This window comes from Myxine glutinosa, chromosome 1 (genome assembly GCF_964187855.1).
Source record: "Myxine glutinosa chromosome 1, kmMyxGlut1.1, whole genome shotgun sequence".
Classification (NCBI taxonomy): domain Eukaryota; kingdom Metazoa; phylum Chordata; class Myxini; order Myxiniformes; family Myxinidae; genus Myxine; species Myxine glutinosa.
In genome coordinates, this window is record NC_136261.1 from 277,897,562 (window position 1) to 277,913,880 (window position 16,319).

A 16,319-nucleotide genomic window follows, 5' to 3' on the forward strand; every position below is an offset into this window, starting at 1 on the left:
CGCCAATTTTTGAAATCAGCGCCCCAAAATACCCCTGTATGCGAAATTTCACACTTTCTGCCGGAAATGAACATCTTTTTCACATATCTGCCCCACTATGCCCAGATAGCTCAGATGGCAGAGCACTGGTACAGTTTTCCAGAGGACCTGGGTCCGATTCCTGGTTTGAGCATGTAATTTTTCCAGATATATCAATTTTATTATTTATAATCCTGTTCATTAATCTAATATATATATATATATATATATATATATATATATATATATATATATATATATATATATATATATATATATATATATATATACGTATATATATATATATATATATATATATATATATATATATATATATATATATATATATATATATATATATATGAAAAATGGGAATTTCTGTATTTTGCTGGGATGATTTACCTTGATTGATTGAAATGATGTGCGATATAATTTGTTTGTGGAACTTAGAATTTAGTGCAAGCACGTTAGAGTTTGTTTTTTTTTGGATACAAGATCGAGGCTCGTGTAAGAGCTAATATTTCTCACAAAAAGACAAACTGACACATAAAACATATGATAAAGGGAGCGGGAGACAAGATGGGGAGAGAGGGAAGCACACAAGTACAACAGTGGAGAACAAGGACATCGGGAGATCTGTGGAAGGGAGAGGGCTTGGGGGGAGGAGGCATGGGAAGGGGGGTGGGGGCGTGGGGGATGGGGAGGTGGGAGAGATAAAAAACACATGGACACTGCTAGGACTTCCAGGAAAGAAGTCGGAATTTCAAAAAAGTGGATCTGGGGTGAATTAACGGGGGTAGAAAAGTTCAAGCTGTAAGTAGTGAAATGTGAACTGGGTTCATAATCGTAGTAAAAATGAATCTAATAATTGATGACCATAATTGACATGCACACGGGACAACGAGCTTTACATCCCCAACTCAAGGCAGTGGCCGTGTTCATTTCCTGCACCGTAACAGAACGTTCGTTTTAGTTCAGTTTGATCCCCCTTGGAATTTAACCCAGACCAAACATTTGGCGTCCACGTAACCACTCGAGCTATCTTGAGCTCTGTTTTTCGACACTATCTGTGAACAAAACTGAAAATAGAGTTAAACCATTTGCTGAGATCACTTTAGTTTTTTCTGTCTGCAAGTCAAAGGAACTTTGGAAGTTTTTAGGAAAAAATTACATTATATTAGCTTTTCCTTTTTTTTTTTTTAATATTAAAAACACCGCGTAAAACATATGTGACTAAGTATGTTTGAATTTCTTGGGTGGTGGTGTGATCGATTTATTATGTTCATAAGAATAGAAAATGTTTTGTGCAAACCTCATTTACTCTCACATTGAGGTGTTGAAAAAAAAAAAAGAGGCTTTCACTGGACATTTTCCATGTGACGTTCTCTCCACAGATTTCATTTGCTCTTCCTTGCCTTTCTTGGAGTCATCACAAAGTCAAACGTTGACCGGCTTTGACCTGGCTTCGCAGCGCGGTATGTGTTACATCTATCATTACGCACATCTCATATGCACTTGAAATGCATGGACGTTGTCGCACCATTTCCTTTGATAACTGAGAAATGGTCGTATTCAGTGGGTTGGCAAGATACTACAAGACTCTGGTCGTACATACAGTGTCTTCAGAAAGTTTTCACACCCCTTGACCTTTTTCATATTTTGTTGTGTTACAGGCTGAATTTTAAATGGGTTAAATTGAGATTTTTTCATGCCACCGCCAACGAAGTCGCTAGAGGCATTATGTTTTCGGGTTGTCCGTCCGGCTGTCCGTCCATCCGTCCGTCCGTGATAGGTTTTCGTTACCACGATAACTTGAGGACGGCTGAAGGGATCTTAGTCAAACTTGGTGCAGGTATGTATGATGAGGTAAACATGAACTGATTTGATTTTGGGGTCACGAGGTCAAAGGCCAAAGGTCAGAGGTCATGTTAGGTAAAAATCCTGTTACCGCGATAACATGTGAACCAATGATGGGATTCTGACCAAATTTGGTACAGTTATGTAGAATGATGTAAAGATGAACTGATTAGATTTTGGGGTCAATAGGTCAAAGGTCAAAGTCTGTAATAGGTCTATAAGTTGAGAACAGCTGAATGGATCTAATTTAAACTTTGTACAGGTATGTATGGTGATGTAAACATTAACGGATTAGATTTTGGGGTCAAGAGGTGATAGGTCAAATGTCAGATGTCCCGCTAGGTAAAAATTCTGTTGCTGAGCTAACTTGTGAAACAGTCATGGGGAATTCACCAAATTTGGTATAATTATATATTATGATGCAAAGATAAATTGATTCGATTTTGGGGTGAAGAGGTCAAAGATCAGAGGTCATGTTAAGTTACAATTACTTCGTTACCACGATAACTTAAGAAGGCTGAAGGGATCTTAGTCAAACTGGGTGCAGGTATGTATGTTGAGGTAAAGATTAACTGATTAGATTTTGGGGTCACGAGGTCAAAGGCCAAAGGTCAGAGGTCATGTTAAGTAAAAAATTATGTTGCTGCGCCAACTTGTGAACCAGTGATGGGATTTTGAGCAAATTTGGTATATGTCTATATGATGCAAAGATGAACTGATTGGATGATGGCATAAGAGGTCAAGGGTCAGAGGTCATGTCAGGCAAAAATGTGATAACTTGAGAACAGCTGAATGGATTTAAATCAAACTTCGTACAAGTATTATAATGATGTAATAATGTGGGCGGAGGCATATCGGTCGACGTGGTGATGTCGAAGAGTGTCGTTGTAGTTGTCACTGATCTGATTACACGGATTGTCTGAGTTGTCTACATCTGAGTTGTCACTGATCTAATTACACTGATTACTCATAATACCCCATAAAGTCAAAGTGGAATTTTTTTGAAGAATTATTTTACAAAATCATCAAAAATGAAATACAGAAATATCTTAAATTACATAAGTATTCAACCCTGGTGAATGGAGTTAGCCCTGGTGTTGGGCTAGCGGCTAGGGTGCCGACTTAGGATCCGAAGGATCCTGGGTTCGAATCCCGGTCGATCGCTGAATTAACGCCAGGGGGGTTGACTCAGCCTGTCATCCTTCCGAGGTCGGCAAATTGAGTACCAGTTCACTGGTAATTCCCTGTTTGTCGTTAAAGGCGGCAAAAAGGGTTGGCGTCAGGAAGGGCATCCGGCTGTAAAACATTGCTTCAAAAAAGGGGACCAAAAAACAACAACAACCACAACAACCACGGAAAAAGGCCAACCCCCGCTTTGCGGGGAAAAATGGCCTCTAAAGGTGTTTTTTTTTTTTTTAATTCAACCCAATGAGGCAACACTTTGTCGAAGTGCCTTTGACAGCGATTACAGCTTTGAGTCTTCTTGGGTATGTCTGTATCAGCTTTTCATATTTGGATTTTGGGAGTTTCTCCCATTCTTGCTTGCAGATTTGCTCAAACTCTGACAGATCTGACAGATCAAAAGAGTCAGTGAACAGAAATCTTCAAGTCTTTCCATAGATTCTCAATGGAATTCAAGTCTGGGATTTGGCTGGGCCACTCAAGGACTTTCATGTTCTTGTTCTGAAGCCATTCCAGTGTTACTTTGGCTGTATATACCTGGCGTCATTGTCCTGTTGAAACATACATTTTTGCTGCAGTCTAAAGTATTTGCACTCTAAAGCAGGTTCTCCTCAAGGATTTGCCTGTATTTAGCTCCATTCATTGTTCCCTCCATCCTTGCAAGTGTCCCACTCCTTGCCACTGAAAAGCATCCCCATAGCATGATGCTGCCATCACCATGCTTCATGGTAGGGATGGTGTTAGATGGGTGATGAGCTGTGCTCGGTTTCCGCCAGACGTAGTGCTTTGCATTCAAGCCAAAGTATTCAATTTTCGTCTCATCAGACAAAATATTATTTTGCCTCATGCTCTGAGTCTTTCACGTAGCTTTTTGCAAACTCCAAGCGTGCTATCATGTGCCATTTTCTCAGGAGTGGCTTCTGTCTGGCCACTCTCCCATAAAGCCAATATTTGTGAAGTGCTGTTGTCCGTCCGGTAGGTTCTCCCATCTCAGCCAAGTAACTCGGTAATTCTGTCAGAGTGGTCATTGGGTTCTTGGTCACCTCCCTGACCAAGGTTCTTCTTGCCTGGTTACTCAGTTTGGTCAGATGGCCAGCTCTTGGAATTGTGTGGGTAGTTCCATATTCTTTCCATTTCCTAAGGATGGAGCTCATTTTGCTCTTGGGAACTTTCAACACTCTAGAGATTGTTTTATACCATTCCCCAGATCTTTTCCTCCTCATAATTCTAGCTCTGAGGTCTACAGACAGTTCTTTGGACTTAATGGTAGAGTTTCTGCTCTGACATGAACCGCCAACTGTGGGACCTTATATAGAAATGTGTTTCTTTCTAAATCATGTTCAATCAATCGAATAGGCCACAGGTGGACTCCAATCGAGTTGTGAAGACATCTCGAGGATGATCAAAGGAAATTGGATGCACCTGAGCTCAATTTGGAGAGTCATCGCAAAGGGGTTGACTACTTATTGACTCGAGACATTTCAGCTTTACATTTTTAATTATTTTGTAAGCGTTTCTAAAAAGGGAATTCCACTTTCTCATTATGGGGTATTATGTGGAGCTCAGTGACAAAAAAAAATCTCAATTTAATCCATTTTAAATTCAGACTGTAACACAAGAAAATGTGAAAAAGTCAAGGGGTGTGAATACTTTCTGAAGGCACTCACTGTTAGTGGGTTGACAGGGCAGTAGAAGACTATGGTTGTATTAAGTGGGTTGACAAGACCACTCAGAAGTGTGTGCTAGTTGCAAAGGAAGGTGTCACTGGCTCGGGTTTCTCTCATGACGGTGGAAGTTGGAATGGTGCTTTCTGGTGTATTTGCATGGGAGATAGCACGTGAGCGCCTTGCAAGGTATTGTGGGGGAATCTTCGATTCAAATGTTTGTTTTTCTCGCTAAGGGCATTTTAACTGGTCTTGAAGGTCAAGCAGCGAGTTTGGTTCTTAAGCTTCAGGGCTGTGTGCACATTGAAATATCAGGTTGCCTTAAACCCGCTATTTGAGGCAGAGGTAATGTAGCCTACATTCATCTGATCACTCACAGAGAAATTACTTGGAAGTCTGTAGTCAGCTTATGATAATATTAGTCGAGATTTTAATACTGGTTCTGCAAATCCATTCGTTACTTTATTTACACATTGATAAATTATTTCTCAACTGTATTTTTTTTGTTTGTCTGGTCAGTTGTTTGTTTTTTGTCTATCTGTCTAATGGCCGATGAAATATCATTCCAAGCTTCATTTTAGCGACTAGGCTGCCATTTCGATTGTCAGTTCTCTGTAGATAAGTATGAAACATTTATTTGTTTCTTGTGCATTGTCATTGTTTGCGAATATTGCCTTATTATGCAGATTATTGGATATAGTTCTTTTCTAGAGCACGCCGGCTTTTCTTTTAATCCAAAGCTTCCCTGAAAACACATTTGACCACTCATGGGAATAAAATGATATCAACAACAACGGATAGTGTTGCATCACATGCAAACAACAGGGCGTAGGATTCGTTTATTGAACTCAGGCCTGTAGCAAAGCAAGCCCATGGGTTGTTAGCACGTTCTCCTCTGAGTTGGTTGGTTAAGAGTTCCGACCCTCAGCAAGGTCGAATCTGACCTAATCTGCTGTTCTCGTGTCGTGGTGACCGGGTGCTGCATTGTGGAGCATGTCGACATTCAAAGTGGAGGAAAAAAATACAGGGGGACTTGGAGACATAAGGGATGTGGGGAAGAGTGAGGGGTAGGGGAGGATGCACGGGGTAGACAGATGGATACAGAAGCAAACTCTCAGGAAGGGAAAACTGTAAATGTGGAAAGAGTATGGCTTCAGGAGGGTTAATGGGGATGAAAAAGATCGTGGTTTTGGATGGGGGATGATCTGAGCTAGCGATGAACAGCTCTGGCTTGAAGACCTGGACGGAAGAATGAGATTCCATAAGCATAACAGAATGTGGAAGTTGGGTCCATAGGCAGGAAAAAGAGGAACGAATGAGTGAAGGTGATCAGTGATTCTGGATTTTTAGAGTTTCACCAGAATGGGGTTGCTAGTGGACTACGTACGGCCTGCGGAAACCTGGTTGGGGCGGGGAGGGGGCAAAGCACAAAATGAGTAGAGAGTACAAGACCAGGAAGGATGCGGTAGAAGACAGAGAGACCACCGACCTGTTTGTGATGGGGAAGTGATAGACCCATAGACGGTTTATTGTGGGAGATTCAAATTATCTTGAAGGCCTTAGTTTCCATCCACGGCATTGAGCTGAGCAAGGTATGAGGCAGGTGCATCAGTCCAGATGGGAGAGCAGTACTCCATCAAGCTGTGGATGAAGGCCTTGTAGGTGGATAAGAGTTCAGATGTGCCAAGGAAGGACTTTGCATGATGGAGGATGTCCAGTCGGCACTTGGCTTTGGAGGCCTACTTTGAAATGTGGTTTGCCCAAGAAAGATAATGGCTGATAGTAAGATGCAGGGGTTTGAATGACTGAACCCCCTCAAGAGGATTATTGAGAAGGTGGAGAGGAGGGTTTTCCAGACTTCAGAAAGAGATAGTGAGAGTGTGAGAATTGTCAGCATTGAAAGACGTATTCCAAGTGTTTGACCAGCTTGTAATTCTATCAAGGTCTGGTGAGAGGGAAGAGGATGCTGCCTGTCTGTCTGAAGGATGAGGGAAGTTATAGCAGAGTTTGAAAGCATCAGCAAAGAGAGTCAGAGAGATCATTGATGAAGATCAGGAATAAGATGGGGGGCCAAGAACACTGCCTTGGAGAACTCCAGCCTTGACAGGGAGAGGAGAAGAAAGGGTTCCATTGAGAGACACTCGTTGGCTACAAAAGTGGAAGAAGTCAGTAATCCAAGAGTGGAGTTGGCCTTCGATTCCATAGGCAGGCAGTTTTGAGAGCAAGGCAGGATGCCAGCTGGTATCGAAAGCTCGAGATGTGTCCAGAGAGAGGGCCCTAATCTCATGTCTGACATTGAAGGCCTCTAGATTGTTGGGAGAGTATAAGCAGCATGTCCAAGGTAGAGTGGCCAGGTCTGAATCTGAATTGATGATCTGAGTTGAGGCTGTTTGAGAAAAGGAATGATTTCATGTAACATATTGCACAATGTTGAGTGAAGTGTTGAGCTGGGATCGAATTTGTTTCCTCTGACAGTGTGCCTACACCGTGCATTTCTATCGGAATAAATTTTATACCTGATCAACATCACCTACCTAAGGAGGGTTAGTCTATATTGTGCGAACAATTTGATATATTGATTTTGTAACTCACATGTAGATATTAGTTGCTAGAATTTGCTCGAGATGACATTCTAACATACTTTGGTCTTCTCTGTATTGTCTTTTGCCTGAATCTCACTTGTAGAAGCGAAGCTGCTGATTTAGTCTGAACTTGCACACAAATCTCTACTCCTTACTATAAGAGTGGCCTAACCAGTGTCTCCGCAACAAGTCGAGTGAAATGATTAAGGCATGTAAATACCTGCAACAGCAATTATTGTGGTGTACCCAGGTGTATAATAGATATCATCACTATCAATGTACCATACTCTTCACACAGCTGCCAAAACAGTTCTTGGGCAAGGGATACTCTTCATGAAGGATACCGGGAGATCTTCAACATCCACCAACTAATGTTAGCAGATGAGATTCACAGTTTAATATGAAGGATGGTACATGCATTGTTGACTCACTTTACCTGCAAAACACCGCAATGACGAAATTTGAACCCAGGCTTCTTCGTGGCTATCCCATCATGCCAGCCCATAATATAGATGTTACAGAAGAGATAAATTACATTTTCATGGAATCCACCATTTATAACACTTCGGGGACGGGCCAAGCCATGCCCTCAGCGATAAACTGAGGCTTAATTTAACAATAGATGATAGCCAAATGGAAAATCGCTAATATTGGAGGGATGCGGCACCATTGTTCCACGAGAAAGGCAATCGACTCACACCTGTTTTATGGAGGTGGAAAACATTGTTTTCAGGCGTCGTTCCAGAATATCCCATAAATGCTCAATTGGGCATGTTTCAGGCATCGTTCCAGAACTTACACATATGGTGACTGAGGAGGCCATGACATATGACATGGATAACATCAGTGTCATGCTCATAAAACCATTGGGAAGTCTCCTCTTGGAGCCATGCAAGCCATAATTAAAGGCAACCAGGCAAGTGCAGCAATTTTATACTTGCCCCTAAGGATAGTGGGATGTTATATGCTTTAAAAAAAATTATTATTATTATTTTTTGTTGTATACAAGACCGAGGCTCATGAAAGAGCTAACATTAATCACACAGAAAGTCAAACCGACACATAAAACATATAATATGGGGAGCGGTAGACAAGATGGGGAGAGAGGGTGAAGGACACAAACACAACATTTGAGAGCAGGGACATCGAGAGATCTGTGGGAGGGAGAGGGCTTGGGGGGAGGTGGGAGAGGTATAAAACACAAGGACACTGCAAGGATTTCCAGGAAAGAAGTTGGTATTTCAAAAAAGTGGATTTGGGGTGAAATTAGCAGGGGTAGATGGGGGAAGATAAGAGATGGTGGTGAACAGCTGTTTTAAAGACCTGGAGGGAGGAGTGGGATTGAAGAGAGTGAGGAGTTTGTTCCAGAGGCGGGAGAAAAGAGGAATGAAAGAGTGAAGGTGAGCAGAGAGTCTTGATTTTGGCAGTTTCACTATATGAGGGTTGCAGGCAGATCTTGTGCGACCTGTAGGAATATTTGGAGGACAGAGCACAGACAGAGCTAGGGGAGCAAGGCCGGAGAGGAGTCGGTAGAAGACCAAAAGACCACCAACCTGCCTGCGGTGAGAGAGTGAAAGGCCCTCGGAGTTAGCTTCATTGCAGGAGATTCCAATGATTCTGAAAGCTTTGGTTTCAACAGCGTGAAGACGGGCTAGGTGTGAGGCAGGAGCACCAGCCCCGAGGGGAGAGCAGTATTCCATTGAGCTGCAGATGAAAGCCTTGTATGTGGTGAGGAGCTCAGCTGTGCCGAGGAAGGACTTCGCACGACGGAGGATGCCCAGTCGGCGACTGGCTTTGGAGGCCAGCTTGGAAATGTGGTTTTCCCAGGAAAGATCATGGCAGATAGTGAGACCCAAAAGATTGAGCGACAGAACTTATTGGAGAGGATTATTCAGAAAGTAGATGGGAGGGTTGTCCAGTCGGTCTTTTCGGAGAGACATAATAAGAGTGTGAGATTTGTCAGGATTGAAAGACATGTTCCACTTGTTTGACCAGTCTGTGATTTTGTCCAGGTCTGCAGAGAGTGAGGAGGCTGCAGACTGCCGATCTGAGGGAAGAGGAATGGAGCGGCAGAGAGTGGAGTCATCAGCAAAGAGATAGAGCGGATTTTCCAGAGTCGGAGAGATAAAATTAACATATAAAATGCTTAATTAACACATGGGCCACACCTGTGTGGAAGTCGTTGCTTGGTGTCCATTATTTGCCAAGGTGTTTCCATTTTTTGGTCCACTACTTGTAGTTGTTAACGCAGAAGAAAATGGCACAAGACTCAAGTTGAATGAATAATTCCATGAACCAGCCCAAAAAATTGTCTACCATTGTAATTACAAATTATCCCATTAAAAATCGTTGCTTCATCCGGAAAAGCTTCAAAAACATAAACGATCTTTTTATTAGGCCCAAACTGGACGTCGGCACAGCTGGGGGTTATGTTTTGGGTGTTGTCAGTCCATCTGTCAGTGCGTCCTTCCAGAGCCTCCACTTGAAAATGAAGGCATGCCAAACATGTTGGCATAGAAGCCAAAAGTCATGGGACACAATATTATTTCCGAATTTTGGCAATTAAAAAATATATATGTTAGAGAGAATAGTACAGAATTGTATATGCTTTCATGAACTATTATTTATTTATATACACTTTACCATTTCCACTACTGACATACTACCTTGAATTATTATTTGTTAGAAACATTCGCTTTCTCTGTGTGTATGCAGCACATTGCTTCAAGCAGCATGATTTGCTGAGGGCATTGAAATGTGCAACTGTTGCAATGGCATCTGTACATTCGGGCAGGAAATGTGGAATTTGGCCATGGTGCTAGGTATAGCTCACCTAGTCTTCGCGAAGGACACTGGGATCTTTAACGTCCACCAATGAATTCTGGCAGCGGGACGCCCAGTATAACATCCGTCCGAAGGATGGCACACACAATGATGCCACACCCTGCCTGCGAGACACCAGGATGACAGTTTGTAGCTGGGACAAGATGCAAACCCAAGATAGACAGTTTAGAGGTGAGTGTGCGTACCTCTAGGGTCTAGGCCATCCTGCTAGCCCCACCTGCTCTCTACATGAGTGGCAAATGGGGCAACTTCAAATTTGAGGTGGCCATCCCAACTTAGTAGAATGTTCCCATGTACACCCGGGGTACAACCACCAAATTTCAATGCATTTCATCTCACAAACATACAAAAAGCCACACATGTTTCAACGCATTAACCCCACATTTATGATAACTATTGTTTTCATCAAGTGATAGCAGAGAATTGGCGAATTATTGAATGATTTGTACAATTTTGGGGATTTTGATTTATTTCCCAGCGATAACATCCAGTTTTACTGTGTCCTTCAGTGCATGCAATTCCATGCACATCATTGAGAGGATCATGGAACACGGTTTTGAATCACCAAAAGGTAGTCTGAATGTTGATGGAAAGTGATTTTGAATAGCAGTGGCGCACTCTGACGGGCCAATTCATGATATTCATGGCACAAACATGGGAATGAAATTTCATGAAACTACACCGGGTGATGGTTTTGATAATCACATCCAAAGGTTTTGAACAATTTGGGATGTTTCCAATTATATGCATTAGCTCTGAATTAGCATGGACCTGTGGAACATCTGCTCAATGTAAAATGTGACTTGAAGTCCTCAACTCCCCCCACTCCTCACAAACCCCAAGTCCTCAACCCCTGGCTCCCAACCCTAGGGCGTCAATCTCCTCCCTACTCCAAGCCCTCAAACTCCCTCCCACCACCACCACAACTCCCCAACGCCCTCTCCCCACAACAAAAGTCTTCAATCTCCTGCCGCCACCACCCAAAGACTCAACCTCCCCCTGACTCAACCTCCCACCCACCCCCTGCAACCCCATGCTCTCACCCTCCCTTCCTCACCCTCCTCCCACACATACAGACGAACAGGTATTCCCACATTAATCACTACATATGATATTTCTTCATTACCTCATCGGAACAGTGGAATATTTAACGCTTTCCCCTCCCCTATCATGCTATCACCGACTTCACAGAAACCACGATCAAAACAACTCCGACATGTCAAAGCCCAACTCCCAATCGTCTGTCCAACTCACAATCCCACGAGATATGAGGAAACCCCGTGAAATTGCAACTCTCAAGTGATCATGAGCAGCCCAATTGTGCCAATAAAGAACCCAAAACAAATTCTCTTCTTCTTGATGCGTGTATATATATACACGTGGTTAAAAGTAAATAATGACGTATTCACAATCTCGAAAGATTCCGGGAATCCGTGAACAAAGCCTTTTATAACGACAAGGGTTTTCTGGTCCTGGGTCGAGATGTACAAGAGGAAATAATTGCAAATAATAGCAAGGACCCGCATAACCAACGTGGCAGAGGAAACAAAAACTGTCTACCTAAGGTGGTGGAGGTAATGATGACCTGGAATCAAAAGGTAATTAATACATTCAAAGCGATTCAAGAGTGCGCTTTATAATCATGTGTCTGGAAGGAATATAGCGTGTATAACTTGATGTTCGTGGCTATTCTTGTATTCCCTATTATTACCACCTTCGGTGCGGAAGTTTGTTTTCACCTCTGGTTGTTGGTTTGTCTGCAAGCAGGATATCTAAAAAGGTTGTGGACAGATTCCGATGAAATTTTGTGTTTATGTTGGGTGTGGGACATGGATGAATTGATTCGATTGGTGAAGGTAATATCTGGATATTATCTAATAAATATCTGGTAAATCTAATATCTGGATATTATCTAATAAATATCTGATAAATCTAATATCTGGATATTATCTAATAAATATCTGATAAATCTAATATCTGGATATTATCTAATAAATATCTGGTAAATCTAATATCTGGATATCATCTAATAAATATCTGGTAAATCTAATATCTGGATATTATCTAATAAATATCTGGTAAATCTAATATCTGGATATTATCTAATAAATATCTGGTAAATCTAATATCTGGATATTATCTAATAAATATCTGGTAAATCTAATATCTGGATATTATCTAATAAATATCTGGTAAATCTAATATCTGCATATTATCTAATAAATATCTGGTAAATCTAATATCTGTATATTATCTAATAAATATCTGGTAAATCTAATATCTGGATATTATCTAATAAATATCTGGTAAATCTAATATCTGTATATTATCTAATAAATATCTGGTAAATCTAATATCTGGATATTATCTAATAAATATCTGGTAAATCTAATATCTGGATATTATCTAATAAATATCTGGTAAATCTAATATCTGGATATTATCTAATAAATATCTGGTAAATCTAATATCTGGATATTATCTAATAAATAACTGGTAGATCTAATATCTGGATATTATCTAATAAATATCTGGTAAATCTAATATCTGGATATTATCTAATAAATATCTGGTAAATCTAATATCTGGATATTATCTAATAAATATCTGGTAAATCTAATATCTGGATATTATCTAATAAATATCTGGTAAACCTAATATCTGGATATTATCTAATAAATATCTGGTAAATCTAATATCTGGATATTATCTAATAAATATCTGGTAAATCTAATATCTGTATATTATCTAATAAATATCTGGTAAATCTAATATCTGGATATTATCTAATAAATATTTGGTAAATCTAATATCTGCATATTATCTAATAAATATTTGGTAAATCTAATATCTGCATATTATCTAATAAATATCTGGTAAATCTAATATCTGGATATTATCTAATAAATATCTGGTAAATCTAATATCTGTATATTATCTAATAAATATCTGGTAAATCTAATATCTGGATATTATCTAATAAATATCTGGTAAATCTAATATCTGGATATTATCTAATAAATATCTGGTAAATCTAATATCTGGATATTATCTAATAAATATCTGGTAAATCTAATATCTGGATATTATCTAATAAATATCTGGTAAATCTAATATCTGCATATTATCTAATAAATATCTGGTAAATCTAATATCTGGATATTATCTAATAAATATCTGGTAAATCTAATATCTGGATGTTATCTAATAAATATCTGGTACATCTAATATCTGGATATTATCTAATAAATATCTGGTAAATCTAATATCTGGATATTATCTAATAAATATCTGGTAAATCTAATATCTGGATATTATCTAATAAATATCTGGTAAATCTAATATCTGGATATTATCTAATAAATATCTGGTAAATCTAATATCTGGATATTATCTAATAAATATCTGGTAAATCTAATATCTGTATATTATCTAATAAATATCTGGTAAATCTAATATCTGGATATTATCTAATAAATATCTGGTAAATCTAATATCTGGATGTTATCTAATAAATATCTGGTACATCTAATATCTGGATATTATCTAATAAATATCTGGTAAATCTAATATCTGGATATTATCTAATAAATATCTGGTAAATCTAATATCTGGATATTTATATCTAATAAATATAAAATTTTATTATATCTAATAAAATTGATGAAGAGGACGCAGGCGTCACATGCTCGCCGCTTCTTCAACCGGGCCACTGTCAGCTGCTTTCTTTTTTGGTGGTCGTGCGGATTTTTTGGCCATTGAGTCTGCCCCCTGCATAGCCCCGGCTCTGCTCCCTGCTTCGCCTGCCCGGCTCCTTCGCCTGCTCGCTGTTTCCTCGGGCGCGCTCTCGTGGGTTGTGACCATCGCACCGGTTTGGTGGCGGTTTCCAGCCGTGATCTAGATTTGTAGCGGCGGTGGTCGATTTCCGCTGCATTTGCCGCTTTGCCGTGATCAACCTTGGCCTCGTGATCGTCTCTTTGCTCCTGCCTGCCCTCTGCTTGGTCCCGGCTCTGCTCCTGGCTTCACCTACCTGGCTCCTTCGTTTCCTCAGGCCCGCTCTCGTGGGTTGGGACCATTGTTTCACCTCCTCAACCTTGGCCTCGTCTCGTCTCTCTGCTCCTGCCTGGCATGGCTCTGCGGTACTCCGCCGCAAGGCTCCTTCTGCTCAATACCCGCTCCACCCCATCATGCATCTCTGCCATCAAATCAAATGGACTCCTCCGACGACCCAGGTACATTCACCGTGGCTCCGGTCGTAAGTTTGTTTATTTGCAATCAGGTCACTCCATCCCCGTCCTCTGGTCGGCTCAGCGCACTCTCACTCTTCGTCCCAGCGCACCTGGTCACAGCAACGCACACGATCGCACCTCCTGCCTACGAATCCTGGCTAAATCACCTGAATTCATCCCTGCTGTTCAAAACAACATCAAGCTCACCCTGTTCAACACCCGGTCCCTCAACAACAAATGCCTCATCCTGAACGAATACATCCTGAACGAATACATCCTGGATAACAAACTGGACTTTCTCTGTCTCACCGAAACCTGGCAACAACCTCTGGACGACTACACACTCAACCTCACCACACCCAATGGATATTCCTACGTCAATAAACCACGCTCGGAGGGCCGAGGTGGTGGAATTGCCGTTATCCACCGTCAAGACATCAAGACCAACCTCATCTCCATCTCGTCTGCTCCATCATTTGAACACCTGGCTTTTAAACTCTCTGGTCGCACGCAGTCAGTCATGGCTGTCGTCTACCGCCCTCCCAAACCACACCCATCATTCCTGTCTGACTTCTCCTACTTTCTGACCCAGCTATGTTCCCTCTCCCCCTCAATCCTCCTCCTTGGTGATTTCAATATCCACATGGACTCCACTGACTCCACAATAACCACTGACTTCACTGATTTACTCACCTGCTTTAACCTCACTCAACATGTCGACTTTCCTACCCATATCCGTGGTCACATTTTGGACCTTGTCTGCTCCACTGGATTAAATTTGCACCATCTCTCTGGCTCCGACCTCACCCTCTCTGACCACTTAGCCATCACTCTGACCATCAACATCCCTGCCCCAACACCAAGGCATTATCGCACTATCAACTTCCGTAAGCTAAACGCTCTTTCACCTACCTCATTCTCATCCACCCTCTCTGAAAAAATGTCCACTTCTCCCTTCATTGACCTCCACACCCCTTCCGACCTCACCGACTACTACAACCACACTCTCTCCTCCTGCCTTGACCAGCTTGCACCGGTAAAAACCAAAACAGTTTCTTTCACCCATTCTGCTCCCTGGTTTACCCCTGAACTCCGCCTGATGAAAACTCGTGCTCGCCAACTTGAAAGACTCCGCAATAAAACGGGTCTCACAGTTCACTCCCAAGCCTACAAGGACCACCTACAACACTACAAAGATGCCCTCTCCCGCGCCCGCTCCGCCTACTACTCTCAAATTATCCACTCTGGCTCCGGAAACCCAAAAGCACTCTTCTCGACAATAAACAAACTCCTCCGCCCCCTGAACACCACCACCCAGTCATTCACAGTCGACAACTGCATCTCCTTCCTCTCTTTCTTCCAACGCAAAATTGACAACATCTACAACAGCTTGACCACCGCCGCACCCGCTCCTCCTCCAACCACCTGCCCCCCCTTGTCCTGCCATCCCCTGTCTCGGTTCTCCCCAATCTCTCCTACTGACCTCTCTGAACTCCCCATAGGAATGAAAACTGCCACCTGCACTCTTGACCCCATCCCCTCCAGCTTTGTCAAGGCCTCCCTCCCTGCTCTCTCTCCACTTATCATTGCAACAATAAACTCCTCCCTGTCTACAGGCATCGTCCCACCTTCCCTCAAAATTGCTGCTGTTACCCCCATTCTAAAAAAACCTGGTCTAAACCCTGACACCCTAAACAACTTCAGACCCATCTCCAACCTACCCTTTCTGTCAAAAGTTTTGGAACGCGCTGTAGCCACTCAACTCAAACATCATCTCTCTGCCAATAACCTGTATGAAACATTCCAATCCGGATTCCGCTCCAACCACAGTACTGAAACTGCTCTCCTCAAAATCACCAACGACCTTCTCCTCTCCTCTGACGCTGGCAACCTCAACATTCTCGTCCTCCTCGACCTCAGCGCTGCCTTTGACACCATCGATC

At 41.7% G+C, this 16,319-nt stretch overlaps 2 protein-coding genes across 2 annotated transcripts in view; both read left to right on the forward strand.

Moving 5' to 3' along the window:
- Positions 1-16,319, forward strand: part of ZNF575 (zinc finger protein 575) — a 686,770-nt gene that overhangs the window by 580,855 nt on the left and 89,596 nt on the right. The gene's annotated exons all lie outside the window — the stretch shown is intronic.
- The window catches only part of LOC137437721 (uncharacterized), a 71,311-nt gene that overhangs the window by 38,099 nt on the left and 16,893 nt on the right, over positions 1-16,319 (forward strand). The window contains exon 3 of the mRNA XM_068132291.2: positions 1,413-1,493. Within this exon, the coding sequence (XP_067988392.2) occupies positions 1,413-1,493 (81 nt within the window). The remainder of the gene's footprint in view (positions 1-1,412; positions 1,494-16,319) is intronic.